Source organism: Hippopotamus amphibius, chromosome 8, assembly GCF_030028045.1.
Source record: "Hippopotamus amphibius kiboko isolate mHipAmp2 chromosome 8, mHipAmp2.hap2, whole genome shotgun sequence".
NCBI classification, from domain to species: Eukaryota; Metazoa; Chordata; class Mammalia; order Artiodactyla; family Hippopotamidae; genus Hippopotamus; species Hippopotamus amphibius.
Genome location: NC_080193.1, coordinates 137,493,109 through 137,512,428, shown reverse-complemented (window position 1 = coordinate 137,512,428; position 19,320 = coordinate 137,493,109). Strand labels below are relative to the sequence as shown.

Below are 19,320 nucleotides of genomic sequence, written 5' to 3'. Positions count from 1 at the left end.
AATTCCCATCTTACAGGAAAGACCATGAAATGAATTGTTGGGAGGATGAAACGAAAAAATGTTTGTCTGACATATTTTTTTTAAATAATTAAAACTCTCAAAATAACTCTCAGAGAGAGAGAACTACCTTTGTTTTAGAATGCCCCCCTAATGTGTGTGCTTATTTTTGAAGATGAGACCTTCTTATGGCATTGGTAATGAGTCAAAGAAATAGCTTAAATATTTTGCATAAAACAGAGTCAGTTAGAAGGAGCTAAAGAGGAAGGGAGAAAATGTGGAAGAGAGAGGGAATCCCAGAAGCAAGGCAGGAAGCTGCAGCCCAAGTAGAAATACCAGTGGAAATTCTACCATCATTGTCCCAAAACACCAGTAAATCTGCTTCTTACATACTTGAGTCGCTGTTATTTGGCATCAGACATCAGGACGGTCTGGCGGAGAAATGTGGAAACAATGAAGGGAGAACACACACACAAGGAAAAGTGGATGCAGAGAAATTGCGGATAACAAATGCCGTACACATTTTACAGTGACTGACACAAAGAACGCATTCAGTAAGTATTAATTTCCTTTCCTGATTTGAAGTATAAGGTGTAATCTCTGACCTTGGGGAGTTAACAAATAGATTGAGAGTTCAAAGGTTATAGGCACAGAATTATCAGAAAAAATATGAGTAGACAACAATTGTGTGGTATACAAATTATAGGTATTGTAGAGTTCTGAAAATTCAGGAATTGAGAAAAGCTGTGAATTAGAGTGAATAAGGAATTTGAACAATACCTTGTGTATAATAGATGTTGATAGCCCTTTAAAATAATTTTAAAAGGGAAGGAGTAGGAAGTGCATGCTAAATGGAGGTAATGAGGAAAGAGGAAGAAGAAAAATGAATGAATTTTGCACATCTATTGGAATGCCAGACTGAGTCTGGGCTTCATTGGGTAGCCAGTACAAATAAAGTCATTCTAGTTTTTTGCACAGTGGAGTGACATGTTTTAGAAAAGATGATCTACAAGGAGTTAACAAGCTAAATCATATTGAAGAGAGAAAACTTGGAAGGAAAAAGATTAAGGAAGGCGCTGGTTGCAGTCATTCGGGCTGAGGTGATAAAAATCTGGACCCGGTCTTTGGCAGTCAGAGTGAGAGACATGAGTGATTCTGGATGATGTTGAAATAAAATCACGAGCTGGGGAAAACATGGCTGGCATCGAATCGACAGCAATCAACAAAATAAATGCAAAAGGACTGCACAGTTGGTGACAGAAACAAATGCAAGTCATTTCTTTACATCACCTTATTTTTGCTCTCAGTGTGACTCATAGTTCTGTTTGGTTGTCATCTTGTGCCACATGTGGTCATGTTCCTGGCATGTGAAGTGATTGTTTCATTACATCCAAGAACTTGCTCACTGGGCTCCAGCTGTTCCCTGGTCCACCCACACTGATCACTGAGCTGCGGTGGAGACAATCCCTTTGTCCTGAGGAAAAGGTTTGAAATGAGTCAGAATCTCTTGATTTGTGAGTAAAGCAAACCCTTTTCCTTCCCAGAGGCTCTGGTTCCCAAGGAGGATGGCACAAAAATCTTGCTTACTTCCTCCATCCATTCCTGCTCTACCAATGGGGGCAAACTGGTCGTATGACCCAGGCGCTATCTTGGTTTCTCAAGAGCTCAATAAGGTGCTTTGGGGTTCCCATTTTAGGAAGGCCAGGGACATGAATTTCTGATAAGGGGAGGAGATGGTTTGTACACTCCCCACTCTGTGGCTCTTTCCAGTCCTGCACTGTCTTAGGCTGTCTTGAGATCTTGACACTTTGCCAGACTTTAAGATTATTCTAAACAAGGTCTGTCCAGTACATATGGGATACATGGAGCTAATTGAAAATTGGCCAATAGCTTCACTGAAAAAGTGAAACACATGAGATTAATTTTAATAACATTTTACTTAACTCACTATAACAGAAATATTGTATTGATGTTATCAATGTAAAAATTATTAATAAGATATTTCACATTATTTTTTTCCTACTGAGTCTCCAAAATGTTGTGTGTATTTAACACGACTTGTACATCTCAATTTCGACTTGCCATATTTCAAGGGCTCAGCCGACACATGTGGCTAGCTGTCATTTTAGACATTTCATCTTTTTAAGAAAGACCTAGATAAAATTCAGTTTAAACGTGAAGTTCCAGTTTTCTCCTTGCAAGTTACTATCCAACTTTGAATTCTCTTATTTTCTCTTAATTCACCAAAGTCTTATCTTCCTGGTTTTGTATATTTTTATATCTGGTAAAACAATTACTTGTGAGAGAACATAACAGACACCATAGTTCTCTGCTCAGATCCCCTCTTCAGGGCAATGATACCCTCAACCCTAGCCCTGGGAATATGGCTCCTGAGAGCCCACAGCTGCCTCCCTTGCTTGGTACTACCCTAGGCCCTGGGAATATTCTCTTCTAATGTTATGCCCATTTAGGGGTGGCCTGAATCCAAATGACTGATGAATGAGGGAACACAAGCCTGTCCTCCCTTACTTCATTTGGGACAACCCTGAAGGGTCATCTGAGCTCCTGAGGTCCCTGTAGACTGAGGTTTCCTTTGCACTTTTACTGCCGGTCAGCATCTCCCAATGCCCCATCCTGCCCTCTTCACTTCCCTACAGGTGGCTCTCCTGAGAGCAACCTCTTTTTACTCTTGATCTCACTCCCAAAACAAACACTGCTTGCATCTCTCCATCTCAGAATGTTTCCAGGGAACCCAGGTAAAGAGAGAAGGTAAAGTAGTCTTTATCCTACAAAAGCAAGGTTATAGGCAGTGTTTGAAGTGAAGGGAGGAAAAAGCATGAGTCAGGCTTTGATTGACATCCATGTATTAAACTGGACCTCCTTTCAGGTGAACAAGGCCAGAGCCCTCTTTGGCCCTTCCTCTCTATACGTCTATTCACTACCGTTATCTTCTTTTTTCTTTTTCCTATATCATTTGTCTCCCAAAGGCCAAAGTGACAACTGAGTAAAGGGTATGGTCAAAAGTGGGATGAATCAGCACTGGGTTGAAGCACGAGAAAGGGGAAATCAATCCTGTTGCAGAGGGGAATCAAGATCCCCCTTATCTTAAAATGTGGACTTGTCTGTCGCACAAAGATCTTTGACTCGCAAGTATTTGATATTACTCCCCTGGAGATTGTTGGCTATTACTATTCCTCCTTTAGCCTTCTTGGATGACTTTGTACCTCTGTCTTACACTCACATACACACATACTCATCACTGATTACAGCTTGTTCTGCACAGCACTTCAGATGGCTCTCTTCCAAATCTTACCAAGACATAATCAATTGATTATTGTTATAGTGAAGACCATTATGATCTGGGAAGTGGAAGAAAGAAGGCATCATCCCCATCATTTCCCCTCCCTGTCCCTATACCTCAAGTCCTCCAAATAGGATGAGGTACTCAGTTCTTGATTCTCTTACTGAAGTCTTTGTGACTGGTTTAATATCTGGAGTATTCTATTACCTAAAATAATGATTAAAAGTGCTTTGTGTTCTGCAAATCTTCTCTAGCCTACAAATTCAAGTAGAAGATTAGATAAAATCTTACACAAGGTAGACAACGTGTCTTTTCCTCAGAAAGCTTACTGCCTCTTTGGTCTTGGCAACAAGACCAAATCCCCTTTGTTGAATATTCAGAGGGGTGGCAGAAAAGAATTTTAGAACAAGTGGATCTTTTCTTGAAGTATTATGAAAAAATACTTTTCCTGAGTATTTTTATCTTGTCTGTAACTAAGATGTGCTCATGTTAGAAACACTGAAACCACAGAAGTTTCTGTGCGTCTATGAAATATTAGGCTTACCACTACAGTGATACTGTAATGGCAGTGACTAGGGATTTTTCTAAGGAGGGACCCTACGTTTAGTGAGGGACAAATTGTGTGAATCATAGGGATAAGGAGATTCTGGCATAAATAACACTTCAGGCTGTAAGAATACATTTGAAAATATCCAGTAACACACATTGGATATTTTATTTGAATAAAAGCAAAACTAGAACAAGTCCTCACGCAGTCCAGCATGGCCCCTCCTATATTCAGCAAAGGGGATTTTCTTCTTTTACCTTCCATCAAGGGATGAGAGTTTATATGGGAGAAGGCAACCTTGTTGTTCCTATTTCCTGTCACAGTAGGAACAGGGTAACAAAAGAGTAAAAGGCCATGCCTCAATATCACAACAAAAGTAATTTCCCAGACCTTCAGTGCTCACCAAGAGAGAAATCAAGTGTTTGCGCTCATGCCTTGGTATGGCCAGTTGGGGCATCACATTATAGGACCACACATTCATGCCTTACTAGACTGCACGATTCCACAGAGTCTACCATCTGCTTTTTCTCTCTCCTGACTGCTGTTTCCTTCATCCTTCTTCACAACATCCTCCCCTGTGACAGTCCTTCAGTAAGAGCTCAAAGAAGGCAGCATGAAAGGGAGAACTTGCTGTATCAGAGTTTGTGTCAATTAGAGGAAAAGCACAGTCCCTTAGCCACCAGATGGTCCAGACAGCCCACAGGCTTTTTGGAACCCACAGGCTCCCATTCAACTCTGTGACCACATCAGCTAAGCTTTGCCATTCAAATTGATTGTAACACCAAGTCATCCACCAAGAGCATGGAACAGCACAGGGAATGTAGCCAATATTTTATAATAACTATAAATGGAGCATAACATTTAAAAATTGTGAATCACTGTGTTGTACACCTGAAACTTTTATATAATATTGTACATCAACTATACCTCAATAAAAAAAAATTAAGTCCTACAAATGTGGCACATGAACCCTCTCACAAAATTTTTTTCTAGATCTCTAGAATTTGATCAAATAATTGTTCTTATAATTAATTATAATATTCTAATACTATTATATGTATACATTTTAAACTACAAGTTGCTGGTGTGAAAAATTAATACACAGAAACCCTCAATTAAGTAGAGTTGGAAGACCACAAGGGGTAGCTCTCCTGCCCTAGAGGATCCCTGAGCCCAACTGGAAGAAGAAAGACTTGGAGGGACTTACTACCCTGAATCCAACGACATGGCCAATGAAAAGCCATGGACTCTTTGTTTACTATAGCCCTCCCAACTTCCTTTCCCCTCTATAAAAGAGTTCTCCTTCTCTTGCTGTGTGGGGACTTGCATGTGGCTCAACTGGTTGCAGATCCTGAATTACAACTGTCTACTGCTCCTGAATGTACCTATCTTTGCTGCAGAAATATCTGGCAGTCTATTTATTTCCAAATAAATGTTTCCAGCCACCAAAATGTTGACCTGTACTGGGACCAGAGAAGACCCCCCAATAGCTCTGGAGCTGGTTAGCAAACAGATGCAGTACCCACAATAGAGCCCATTGTCCCTCACCACTTTCTTGCCAACCCTGAAATTTGAAAGCACTTCTTTCTCCTGGATCAGAATGCACATCCTCTTTGCATTTGAAGCTCTCCAGGCTTTATTTGAGATCTATTTTAAGGTTTTGTCTTTCTGGTTAAAGCCTTGTTCTGTATATGAGTACCCATTTGGCACTTTGGTCTGATTTTGAGATCAGTCTGTTTCAACTGAAGCTGGCTAAAAAGTCTTTGGCCAATTCCTTTGGGAACAGGGTCTGCTTCTCTGAAACTGCTGGTTTTCAGCCTTTGACCTATTCCTTTGGAAGGGGCTATTCTCTGGAAACTGGCTGAGAAAGCCTTTGGCCTCAATCTTCCGGGACCAAGCTGTTTCCTTAGAATTGGCTGGTATTGCTTGCAAGCTGTTGAATTGAGCTGTTTGTGCTATAAGCTGTTTGAAAATTGTTCTCTACTTGAGAGAAAAACCTCTGAGAAGGGATCCCAGTTATCTAAATATTTTGAGGGTGCCCCTCCTACAGGGTCTCTGGTCAATTTTATATTTAAAAAGCATGCTTTTTCCTCACGTGCATTTCTAACAAAATGGACCAACTTGACCAATTTAGAATATCAATGGCCATTACAGAGAAATTTTGGAATTCCTAAATTTAATTTCCTTAAAACTGAATTGGATTGCAATCGCTCAAAAGTTTCCAGAGCTTAGTGGAATGCTTATTTCAATTGGTATTTTAAGGCTTCTCCACATTATCGGGAGTCTAAAATTGCTTCTCTGCAAAATAAGATTTTTAAGATTAACTGAGGCACCAGCCACCAGCGCCATCTTCCTCCTTTCCTTCTACACCACCTACACCTCCTCTATACCCTCAGTTCCCCTATACTAATTCTCTTGCCAAACTTCCCCTTTTCTGAAACTCTTCCCACTCCCTTTTCCTCTGAACTTGTCAGAAATTGTCCTTCTTAAATTAAGCCTTCTGTGGATCCAGAGGCTAAACCCTTAATTTCTTATATCCCCTGGATTACAGCTGAACTGTGAGCCATAGCCAATGATTTTTCCAAAGCAACTGAAGAACCTCACAGATTTACTGAGGAATTTAATACAGTCATTCAAACTTATTGACCTGGTTTCTCTGACTTATATCAGCTGGTTCATATGTTTGTACGTGAAGGCCAAGCCCAGCATTGGATGAAAGTCACTAATTGGGAAAATCCTGAAAGATCCCTAAAATCACAAATGGGAGACCAGCCCCCTAACTTATTATCTGATCAGGCTCAAGCAATCACCAGGCAACTTCATGGAGTCATTCCTAGGGCTTTTCTAAAGCCTGTTGGTTGGAACAAAATTCAAGTTTGCACACAAAATCTGATGAATCTGTTCATGTTTCTTACAATCGACCTCAGATTATTTTTAAAGAAAATTCTGGCTTTTTTTCCGATGCTGATTCTACCCAGGTAGCTTTTAACTCTGTGCTTATTAATGGGTTGAACTGGGAACTTCTCCTTCTACTAAAAAGGACCAGAACGGAATGGGAAACTACACCTATTCCAGATTTAGTTGATCTGGCAAACCAGCTCTCTCAAACTCCAGATGAGTCACCTCAGAAAAAGAGGGCCAAAACTCTTCTTTTTCAACTCCAGGAAATGAAGGGTCCTAAACAAAACCAAACCTTCATAGTTTCCTCTGCAGTTATAAAGAGCCAGGACATTGAAAAAGAGATTATTACAAATTTAAGCATTTTAGGTGCCTTCAGCCTTCTAATCAGCCTTTCCAATGTCCTCCTTATTCTCAATGACATGGCTCCGAGAAACTACAGGGTCTCTAATCAACCTTCTTCTTCATTGGCTTCGAGAAACATTTCTCTAGGTTGAGGACGACTCTCTTCCAGCCCTAAATGACGTCGGAACCACACTCTTGGTACTCAGCCCCACTGCAACAAAGCAGCCCCTGTCTCAGTGTGCTAAAACTGTCCAAATAGTGGTGCTCTCTAATGAACCTTAAGAGGTTCCTATCTCAAACCTACTCCCTTTTGTTGAGGCCTTTTGAGAGATACACCCCCTTTTTTCCTTAGTTCCCCCACCCTCACTCATTTATTAGGCTGAGACCTTTTTGTTTTTTTTTTTACTTTAAGATGGTAACCACAATTTATTTTGTTTTTGCTTTAATTTTCAGCTCTTTATTGGAATATAATTGCTTTAAACTCTTGTGCCAGTTTTTGAGGTACACCAAAGTGAATCAGCTGTATTTATACATATATCCCCATATCCCCTCCCTCCCGTGACTCCCTCTCACCCTCCCTGTCCTGGCCCTCTAAGGCATCACCCATCATTGAGTTGATCTCCCTTTGTTATACAGCAGCTTCCCACTAGCTACCTGTTCTACAGTTGGTAGTGTATATATGTCTATGCTACTCTCTCACATTGTCCCAGCTTCCCCTTCACACCCCCACCCCAACCCCGTGTCCTCCAGTCCATTCTCTGCATCTGCATCTTTATTCTTGCCCTGTCACTGAGTTCATCAGTACAATTTTTTTAGATTCCATATATATGAGTTAGCATACAGTATTTGTTTTTCTCTTTCTGGCTTACTTCACTCTGTATGACAGTCTCTAGGTCTATCCGCCTCATTACATACAGCTCAGTTTCATTCCTTTTTATGGCTGAGTAATATTCCATTGTGTATATGTTAGGCTGAGACTTCTTAGAGAAATATCATGTTGGAATTTCTTTCTCCCAAAAGCGGAAAATAATTCTGAGGTTTGACAGTAGTCATCAAAGTAATCATCCAGGTGAATTAAATGACATTATGTACTTGTCCAATTCCTGGAGGTACTAGAGCTGATTCTGGAAACACTCATCATTTGTCCCTTTTGAATCAGCTACCCCTTTCCTTATGAGCAAAATCTACAACTGAATGTAGCAAAATTCACACTGCACCTCCCATAGTTTCAAATAGAATCCTCAAAACCTCTTCCCAGAATTATCAATACCTGATAAATAAAGAAGTCCTATAAGGCACAAGGCCTATAATAAAAGATTACAAGGCTCAAGGCCTCATTATGCCCCACACTAACCCCATTTTCTCACCTGTGAAAAAAACGAAGGGCCAAAGGTGGAGGTTTGTCCAGGACCTCCAAGCAATACACAACAGTGCTCTCCCTTGACACCCTGTTGTTGCCAACTCTCATACATTACTAACATCCATTCCCACCAGAAGTAAATTCTTTACTGCAACTGATTTACCCAGTGCACCCTCTAGTAGTACAGTTGCTGAAGCTAGCCAACACCTTTTAGCCTTCACTTGGGAAGAAGAATAATTTGCCTCAGTAATGCCTTGGGCGTTTACTGAGAGTCCTAATTCCTCACAAATCCTGAAGTGTGATCTGGAAAATTTTCACTGTGCTTACTACCCTGAATCCAATGGTTTAGTGGAATGCGTTAACGGCATTATTTAAAAACTCAATTGGCAAAATTGGTAGAGACCCTTCAAATACTTCAGTCAAAAGCATTGCCATTGGTCCTTCTGAATCTCAGGTCCACCCCTTTTGGAATTCACAAACTCTCACCCTTTGAGACAGTCACGGGATGCCCAGTGAACTTGGCTCCTGCTCATTGTGACCCACGACTGATAAAAGGAGGTATAGTCCAATACTGCAAAGACCTAATTGCTTCTAATAAAAATAGCCATGCTTTGGTAGAGCAATCTTTTCACAGTGTGCCTTTGGGAGATGAAGACCTTAAGTATCATACCTTGCAACCTGCAGATTCATCTCCTGGAAAAGACACTTCCAGAATACCTCTCTTCAACCTTTTTCAAAAGGCCCCTCTCAGGTACTACTAACCAACCCTTGTGCTGCCAAACTCCAAGGAATAGACTCTTGGATTTACAAGACAAACCTAAAGAAAACACTAAACACTGACGACCTGCACATCATCTGGTGACCTAAAAGTAAAGATTTCAGTAGGTGGTGTCTGATGAGCCAGCTTTTCTAAGATATCCAGACTAGGCCTGTTGGAGGTTTGTTGCCAAAGCTTTGATGATGGCATAATGCTTCAGATGATCTCCAATGTCTATGATCTTGATAGCATATGGACTTCAGATAAAAAGCACCTGGGAGTTCTCCTTCCTATTCTTCCTGTTTCTCTAATGTGACCTTAATAGGTTTCTAATTTGGGCACTGGGTTTAATATGTAAGATATTATACCTAGGAGAGTTCCTTTCTGACATTGAAAGATAAAAAGCCACTGAAGCCAGAAAACCTAACTCTTGATAAGTGATGCTTTCAGAGAAAGTTTTTTTTTATTTATTTTTTTGCTGTTTTGCTTTTTTTCTTTTTTGGCTGCACCACATGACATGCAGGACCTTAGTTCCCCTGATCAGGGATCAAACCTGTGTCCCCTGCAGTGGAAGCTCAGAGTCCTAACCACTGGACCACCAGGGAATTTCCTCAGAGAAAGATCTTGATCAAAAGGGGGAGATGTAAAATATTAATAAACGGAAACCTCAATACAATAGAGTTGGGAGACCAGAAGGGGGAGCTGTCACACCCTTCAGGGATAGCAGAGCCCAACAGGAAGAAGAAAAACTACTCTTCTTTCGTGGCAAGGACTCAGCCAATGAAAAGCTATGGACTCTTTACTACAGCCCTCTCAACTTCCTTTTCCTCTCTATAAAGCATTCTCCTTCCCTTGCTGTGCAGGGGAACTTACACTGGCTCATCATGGTCACTGATTCCAAATTGCAATTCTCTGCTGATCCCAAACAAACCCATCTTTGCTGGAGAAATATCTGGCAGTCTATTTATTTCAAGTCAACACTAGAAAAATTATCAGAGTGGAACACAGAAATTGATTACCTTATGTATTAATTGAAATTTCCCTAATTAGAATGTCAAAAGGAAGTAGACATGAAGTTCAACTAATTCTCACTTTACTAATCCATAAAACGGATCTATCTCCTACATAGTTGGTAATCTTTCCTCAGTTCTCAGGAAAAATAACTGAATAGCTGCAGTAAAATCTCCTATGACTAATTCTCCATGTATTCTAAATGAACAAAACTTGAATTCATGTCGAAAGGCACCCTGAAGCAGTAACATAAAGATTAAGTGATAATTGTTAGATAACAATGGTTAATATCTGATTGTTTAATAATCATGAGCTTGTCTCTTTACTGTCACACCTGGAGGTACTCTCTTTGAGGAATATCTAGCTTGGGTGAGTGCCAGATCCTCTACATCCTTTTTCATGCATTCATTCCGATAACAATATTTATTAAGCACTTACTTTACTCCAAGCATTGTCCCTATGTCCTTGGGCTGTATGAATGAAAGAAGCCAAAAATGGAGACAGTATGTGAGGTAAAGAGGAATAAACAATAAAAATAATACATACACACATACATACATACACATTCCAGGATACTGGGAAGTGGTAAAATCTATGGAAAGAAAGAAGACTAAGTTAAGAAAAACTAGAGGTGGAGGCGGGTCGATTTTAAACGAGTGATTTGGCCTCATTGAGAAGGTGACGCTTGATCAATAACTTGAGCCCATGTTGGTAATGTCTTTCCTATTTTCTCATCCATACATCTTACTTTGCTATCATAATCTTTCCCCGCACTGTCTACTAGATACATTTGCTCCATAGCACAATAGAAAAAATAGGTAAATGGTAAAAACAGGCAGTTAACCCAGGTAAATCCACAAATGTCACCACCTACTGTATATCACTTAGTAAAGAAAACCTGCCAATTCATCATATGAATTTTCAGATTTATCTTTTAAACTTTCTGAAACAGTATGAAAAATCATGTGGTTTCTCTATTTCTTCTAATGTAAATATTCCCCTCCTATACTGTGCCCTCAGTACCATGTGGAGATCACGTGGCAGGGACTGTGATGTGTACTTCCAATTCTTATTCTGTTCATCATGGATGATATCTCTTGACTGCCTACTCTGGGAGATGAGAGCATGAGATTTCCTGTCCTTCTGTCCATGTTTCTTCACTTCCCCCTTCCACTTTCCAACTTTGTTAGGTATATGTTTAATTTTATTAATGTAAGTAATAAATAAATCATTTTTTGCTTTTAATTAATTAATTTATTTATTATTTATTTTTGAGGTACACCAAGTTCAATCATCTGTATTTATACACATATTCTCGTATTCCCTCCCTCCCTCAACTAATAAATAAATCATTTTGATCGATAATTTCTGACTACAGAATGGTCTTTTGTGATCTGTCCACGTGAATTATAAAAATGGAAAACCTGTAATAAATACTCATACCATTGTGTCTAGGTAAGTATTGCTTTTGAGCTAAGGAGTTTAGCAGGATTACATTTCTTTCTCTGTGGGTCCAACAGAACTTCTCATGCTGCTTAGTAGAGAATGTTCCTAAGATTCTACATTTACATGCCATCAATTACCTCCAACAGTTACGTGACTATTGGGACTCTTATTTACAAGTGATATGAAAAACAACCCAAACTTAGAAAAAATCAGTTAAGCAAAAGAGTAGATATGACTTAAGAAAAAGCTGGAGACCAGGGCTCACACAATACTAGCATCGGGTTTTCAAAGACCAGATTCTTTATTTCTTGGCTCAGCTTTGCTCTCTCCTGAATGATGACTTTAGTACTTTAATCCCTCGTTTTGCTGAAATACACCCTCACGTTCCTTCCTAAGAAAGGATATCTGGGGTGTGAGCTTTCTGAGTATTCATACACCTGAAAATATCTTTCTTTTGTCCTCATATTTGACTCCTATCTTGACTAAGTAGATCCTAGCATGACAAGCATTTTCTCTCAGAACTTTAAAAACATTGCACCATTGTTCTGCAGCATCTAGTTGGCAGATGGCAAATTTGTTGTCAGTCTAATTCTTGCCTCTTTTGTAGGCAATTCTCTCTCTCTGGAAGAATTTAGAATTTTCTCTTTGTAATTATTATCTTAGAAGTTCACAGTTATGTGTCTGTGTATGAGTCTTTTCTCGTATTTTGCTCTGGGCATTTTGTGGGCCCCAAAGATGTATTTTCTTCTTCAGCTTTGGGAAATTCTCTTGCCTTCGTTCTATAATAACACCTTTCCCTCTGCTTTCTTTGACATTTCTTTCTCAAACTGGTACTAATTGGATGTTGGACTTCCTGGGTTTGTATTCTATGTGTCCTATCTTTTTCATCATCTTATCCGTCTTTGTCTTTCTGTTCTGAGAGATTTCTTCAATTTCATTTCTCAAAACTCTATTGATTTTTTAAAATTTGGCAAACGTATTTTCAATATGTAAGATTTTTTTTGAATGTTACTTTATCATAACCTGTTGTCTAAATTATGGCAATATCTAATTGAATCACAGTGAGGATGCTCACTCAAGCTTTTTATTTTATTTTTTTTAATTTCAGTTTTATCAAGGTATCATTGACAAGTATAATTGTAAGATATTAAAGGTGTAAATCATAGTAATTTGATATGCATATACATTATGAAAAGAACCCCCCTCGAGTTACTTAATACATGCATCGCCTCACCTTCTCTGTAAGAATAAAGTTCTTATCTCTTAGCAACTTTCAATCATACAATACAGTGTTACCACCTGTAGTCACCATGCTTTACATTAGATCCTCAGACCTTATTCAGCTTATTGCTGAAAGTTTGTACCTTTTACCAAGCTCTCCCTATTCCCCCCTGGCAACCACTTTTCTACTCTGTTTTTATGAGTTTGACGGGTTTTTTTTGAGTTGATATGTAAATGTTAACATGACATATTTGTCTTTCTTTGTCTAATTTATATCATCTCGCATAATGCCCCCCAGATCCATTCATGTTGTTACAAATGTCAGGACCCCTTCTTTCTTGGTTGAATAATATTCACTGTATATGTATACCATAATTCCTTCTTCATTCATCTGTTGATGGAAACTTAAGTTGTTTCCATATTTTGGCTATTGTGAACAATGCTGCAATGAACATGGGAGTGCAGATACCCCTTTGATATCTGTCTTCGTTTCCTTTGGATATGAGCCAAAAGTGGGATTGCTGAAATCAAACTTTTTTCTAAAGATTGTCTTCTGTTCTCATAATTATCTTTGTGGTTATTTTTTTTCTTTTTTTTTTTTAATGTATTTTTTTTTCCTACTTGTCCTTCTTAGTGTCTTTACTTTTTCTTTCATATTTTAAGGTTTTGAGTCTTCTTTTTTTAAAAAAATATTATTCTTGTCTAATGATCCTTGATTTTTGTAGCAGATATAAGAATGAGGGAAGAATGGAGAGACCCTGGTATGCAGGTGGGGCTTGTTGGCTGGTGGGTTTTGTTTAAGGATAAGAGGTCAGGAAGCCATTGAGCTGGAGGACTGAATTACTTTGTTGCACTGACTCCCAGCTAGCTCCTCTCATACTCTCCAGCAACAGTTTAATATCTTTCAAAATTACATCTCTTATTTTTTGCCTGGATGTAAATGCTCAGCTGCAGATTGTTTTGCATCCAGAGATGAGGAGTCCATGCATGGATATCTAACTAGCCTCCTTTTTTCCAGCACCATTTCTGTCTCCTACCCTCAGTGGTAAATCCCACTTCAATTCTGGAACTGTTCCATGCAAGTACCTTTCTAGATGTGTCCCAGGAAGTTGCTATTTCTGCTCTGCTTTATCCACTGATGATACTCTCTCCATCTCTCCACTGTTATGTGCCTTATCCTTTTCTTCCTTTTGCAATCAGTTTAATCGTGTTTTGGAAGGCAAAGAAATTGACGTATATATTCATTCTACCATTTTGACCTGGGAATCTCTCCAACTCTTTCATAAAGAGATTAGAATGTGACTCAGTGTATTTCTTCCCCCTCCACAAGTATTGCCATGATTTGAGGTAAATTAAGTCCCCAGCAATACACCCCAAATGACTCCCTCACCTCTCACTGTTTGAGCTCCAGGTGCCATCACCTTTTTCCTCTACGTCAGGTACTACCTCTGTATCCACACCTAGACCTTGTCAGCACCTTGAACTGAAATCTTAAACTGAGATCTGCTTCTTTCTGGTAATGACTTCTTTAATTCCTTTTTATCACTGGCCTTATCAAGATTTCCAGCTTATTAGCCCAACTAATTTCTTGCTTCTGTTTCACCTCCTCCTAGATCCTCCCAGTCTCAATTACACATCCCATTACTATATCTATGTTTACCCTCCTGGCAGAAACTTAAACAGGGACCAATCAAATTGTGCTACAGAAGAAGACTGTTTGGGTTCCTGTGCCATCACTACCGCTAACATTGCTCATGAACACATAGGCATAAGCTATGTGACTTCAAGGGAGTTACCTAAATTTTCTGTACATCCATGTCTTTATGTTTCAAATGAAGATGAATGGTACTAATGTTTTGAAGGTGAAATGAGAGCGTACTCATGTTTACAAAAAAGTCAGGGTTAATAAAAGTATCCAATAAACGTTAGCTATTAATAATAATATTCTCTAACATACTAGTGAAATAGCAGTGTCTTTAATAAGTTTTCTCAAAGTATATAAAATGCTTACACATTCAATTTAAAATATTTAATATGATCAAGCATATTGATTACCTACTTCTAAGGAAATGTAATATTTGCATTTTTAAACTGCATCAAAACCCCCAAAGAAACAGGTTATTTCCCTACTTTTCTTTTCTAATCCAACTTGATTGTTAACTCTTTGGGCCACCAAGGAGACCTTGCCCTAATTATTAGAGGATAAGAAAGTACTGGCATCTAATTATAGCATCTGTTAAGAAAGTAGGTATCAATTACAAACTAGGAGGCATGTTGCTTCATATTTTCCCTGGTGTAAGAACTGGGGTTTTAGAAAATAGATCAGATTCAATAGTTTAAGCTGTATCATTTGTCATTGATGGTGTTATGTCATGTCTTCCTGATCTATAACTATATGATAGTTACTATGAGCTTTGACAATCTTAGCTCTTCTTAGCTTAGATCTCAGATATCTTTGTTGATGGCTATTCTGATGAATCTCTTAATTTAACCAAGTCCCTGGAGGAAGACCTTCCAACCCCAGGCACTATGTAACTATTGCTCTAGTTACTGGACCTCAATTCTAGTAAAACTCTAACCAAGTTAATATTTTGGACACTCCCCACTGAGTAAGACTGTGATTTTTGAGTTGTATATAACAATGTCCTCTGAAGATGGGAGGACTATGCATATTTTATGCATAATTAAATTCTACCATCACACTTTTAAGATGTCTTTCAAAAAAATTGAGACGTTAATTAAAATTTTTGTTTTTATTTATTTATTTTTAAAAATATATTTATTACTTTGGAATCGGCTTCAGGAATTATCACAAAGAAGCAATATAACATAGTAACATTTGTTCCTGTTGGAATCTTGGGAAAGTTACCTAATTTTTCAGGCTCCATTTCCTAATCATTAAAATGAGTTTTGGTATGAGTTAAATGAAATGTATTAAAGCACTTTGTATAAAACAGTTGACAGGAAAATTTTATTGAATCTTAGGAAACAAATGAGCAGACATGGACTTTTTTGCAGCAAATTTTTATTTTAGAGTTTCACTCAACCTTAAATAATCTATTTTAGCTTTTGTTTAATGAATGCAGCTCTCTTTCTTTATCTCCTTACCCTCAATTAAAAAGACAATATCCTTATTTATGCTTTCAGCATCATCTTAACCTTCACACTCTAGGAATATATAGCTGAATGTGTTTTCTGGGAAAACATCTAAATCAAAATCATTTTGGCAGGCACACAGTGGCTATTACTGAATAGTTCTAGAAAGCTCTCTTAGCAAGCTAAGGATTTATGTTACAGTTAACTTACACAGTGGGCTTACTAAACTGCAGTCATATTCTAAATTAAGCTTTATAAGGTCCATCTCTGGAAAAAGCTCACTTGAGCCTCTGCTATCCTAATTCTTGCTCTCAGTTGTTTAGAGGCCAAAGTCATACTTTCCATTTTTGCAGCAATGAATAGATCTAGAGTTGCTTTCTGAGAAAAGTCCCAGTCTCGACAAAAATAGAGCTTGAATTAAGGGTCACAAACATGTGCCATGTGTACTTTCTGTCTCTCCTCCTGGGTCCATGCAACAATCAACAAATCCACCAGGATGCTTCTTTCTACTAGCACAAACCTAGCTTCAGGCTCATCCTCAGCAAAAGCTCCAGGAAGGGAAAAGAAACAAATATGTAGAAGAATGTAAGCTTCCTGAAGACACAGACTGTGGCTTATCCATATTTGTTATCCCGACCAAAATGTTGACTGGATATTAACTAACTGTATAAAATAAGAATATGCGTCAATTTCCTTAATGTTTAAAAAAATGTCAGTGTGAGCATTTTCATTTCGACTCTAAAAGAAGAAAAAGTCAGTGAAGATGTTATAATATTAAAAGAATCTAAATTTTTTGTGTGGGAGTACTTGTTTGGATGAAAAGTAGAGCAACTTACACATTAACTCAAAGGGATGGACATGTGTAGTTCTGTTTTGAGCAATGTATCCCTAACTCACGGAATCTGATGGAAAACATCTTGACATCTTTACTTCTGTAGTCAGTCTCATTTTGCTTGAAACCATTGAAACCAGTCAGAATTTTCCAGAAGTTGCAGTCTGAATCACCCAAACATCCAAGGAAAAAACAAACAAAACGAAAGAAATGTGTTTTAGCCTCATAATCTTCCTTCTCACTAACAGTTTCAATTTAACTTCGTCCCACTTAAAGCACCCCGATTTCTCCTTAGATCCTGTCAAAATGAGTTTCTTGTAGACACCCACACTTGACTGCAGTCCTAAGTGGTACTCAGACCAGTCACACGTCCGTGCATTTTTAATTGCTAAAGCCAAGAGTAACCATTTTAATTACGCCCTAATCATTTATTATAGTCAGTTTCTCTTCAGGATGTAAAGTCCTGGAAATAACTCCCTGAAAAGTACTTGTGGACTTTAGGGCTTTGGCAGGCCAGGACAGAACTTCTGAGAACACCCTGTGTGAATTTTCCAAAGAAGGCGATCAATCTGAGAGGATCCAAATGGGAGCAGTTCATTTGGGACCTGGCTGGTGGCTTTTACCTTGGATTTGAGGATCTCACAATCACACGGAGAGGCCTGCAAACATATAGCATAACTTGGATGTTTCTCTTAATGATTACTTCACTTTGTAAAGAGCTGGCTCCCTCAATTGCAAAGGAGGGAGAGGCTCCTCTCCAACCCAGGGTGGCTGCATCTCTCTGCCAGTAAGTGCTTAATGACTCATTTTCCTCAACAGAATTTTCATAAGGCTGGAATTCAGGGAGGGATGTCTGGAGAATGTCTGAGAGGAAGCTCACAAGCCACTGTTCTGCTCCTTGCTGGAGAAAGCCTCCCATGGTAGTCAGACCGGTTGACTAAAGCAAACGGCAAAAGATTTCAGGAACATTTCCTCATTATTGTTAGTGAAAAATCCAGGAAAACTCACCATGAAGTTTGTCTTAGTCAGGTTTAGAACGTTACAAATGTCCAAAGAAGAAAACCATTAGTGGAAAAACTGAAAGACAGTAAGTTAACAACTGTGTTTATGCGGAACAACAGACTATATCCAAGTGAATTAATTGCACTAAACCAGCCAATAGTCTCCAAGAAAGTGGTGTGTGTGTGCGCGTGTGTTTTAATTCAGACTACCATTTTACTGATGTCAAGTTGACCGATAGCTTTGGATTTATGTAAATTTAGCCAAAATGAAATTGTACATACAGCTTACTTCTCTTTTTGAATGCTTTTTTATTTATTTTAAAGGCTTTATGATTACTAACTGTTCTCCTCTCTCAGAAGATATTCTGAGAGGGAAGGAAAAACACCACTTTTGCAAAGCCATTTTCATTCTTTCAAAGGTCTGCTGGTAAATTATTCTTACTGATCTTTCCATCTTTCTGGCCTGTGCATACACACCTCACCCATACTAAATTTCACCAGATGGCATTTTATTTCTTTAAAGTAAAGCAGTCGTGGGTTTAGACAGTTGAATTTTTAAACTTCTGTATTTACTGAAAGTGCATATGGTGCTATATGGACAAAGAAATTGTGCTGAAAGAAAAACATTTCTGTCTGCAGTACCTCATAATCTCCCAGAGGAAGAAAAAAATTGCAGTAATGTGGTGTCTTTCTCACAAAATCTTATGTGACTTTAGTTTTCTTCCTCTGCTAAAAATTAGATAGATGTGTACTGTACACACCTGGAATTTATATTATATTAAATTAAATTAAATATATTAAATTCTTCTTTTGGTTGCAAATAGAAAGGTTATCCAAAACCCAGTGACTTGCCAGTGTGATCCGTAAGCGGTTTCTAGAAGAAAACGAAACATAAACCTAAACTTGTAAAAAAAAAATTAAAAAAAACCTCTGTATGTCAACGTAAGCAGATGTTGGTGTAGAATTTACAAGGATGAGGAGGCTATAAAATCTCCCTTGAGCCACTCACAGTTCATTTCAAGGCCAAGAACTCCCCCAAAATCTGTTTCTAATTTTACAGAAATCTTTTGAAATTTGGCACGGTATTCAAAAGTCCGTGGAAAGGAAAAAAAAAACTTGCCCTAGCATCGGCTTCCAACTACGAAGACAGACTTGCTTCTTTCAACGGTTTTCGCAGATCCGGTGACCCACGCTCTGAAGTCAGAACTAGCTAACTTTCAAAAACATCTGGAAAAATGAAGGTTAGTATATGTAGCCTCAGATACTGCTTAAAGCATGGGGGCTGGCTGAATTGAGCGCGATCAGAGTTTTCTATTGTTTAGAAGGTGAGGATTTGTACATAAGTATGTACTTCCTGGAGTGGGTTAGGATTGGGAAATTGTTCTAAATATTCTGTAGAAACATTTCTCCTTGCAGAGCTGGAAGAGTTCCAGCAATTATACTCAGGTCAGTGGAAGACAATCAAAAGCTTTATGGGCAGGGTGAAAGAGGATTTAGCTGTAAACAAA

At 38.5% G+C, this 19,320-nt stretch overlaps 1 protein-coding gene across 3 annotated transcripts in view; it reads left to right on the top strand.

The window, feature by feature from the left end:
• Nucleotides 1-433: 433 nt before the first annotated feature.
• The window catches only part of FAP (fibroblast activation protein alpha), an 86,918-nt gene continuing 68,031 nt past the window's right edge, over nucleotides 434-19,320 (top strand). Inside the window, exons 1-2 of one of the 3 annotated variants that reach the window (XM_057745710.1) lie at nucleotides 434-551; nucleotides 18,873-19,053. In XM_057745710.1, the coding sequence (XP_057601693.1) occupies nucleotides 19,048-19,053 (6 nt within the window). In that variant the 5' untranslated portion in view covers nucleotides 434-551; nucleotides 18,873-19,047. Of the gene's footprint in view, nucleotides 552-17,391; nucleotides 17,599-18,773; nucleotides 19,054-19,320 lie in introns of those variants that run through there. The other 2 variants (XM_057745711.1, XM_057745709.1) reach the window with 2 other exon arrangements.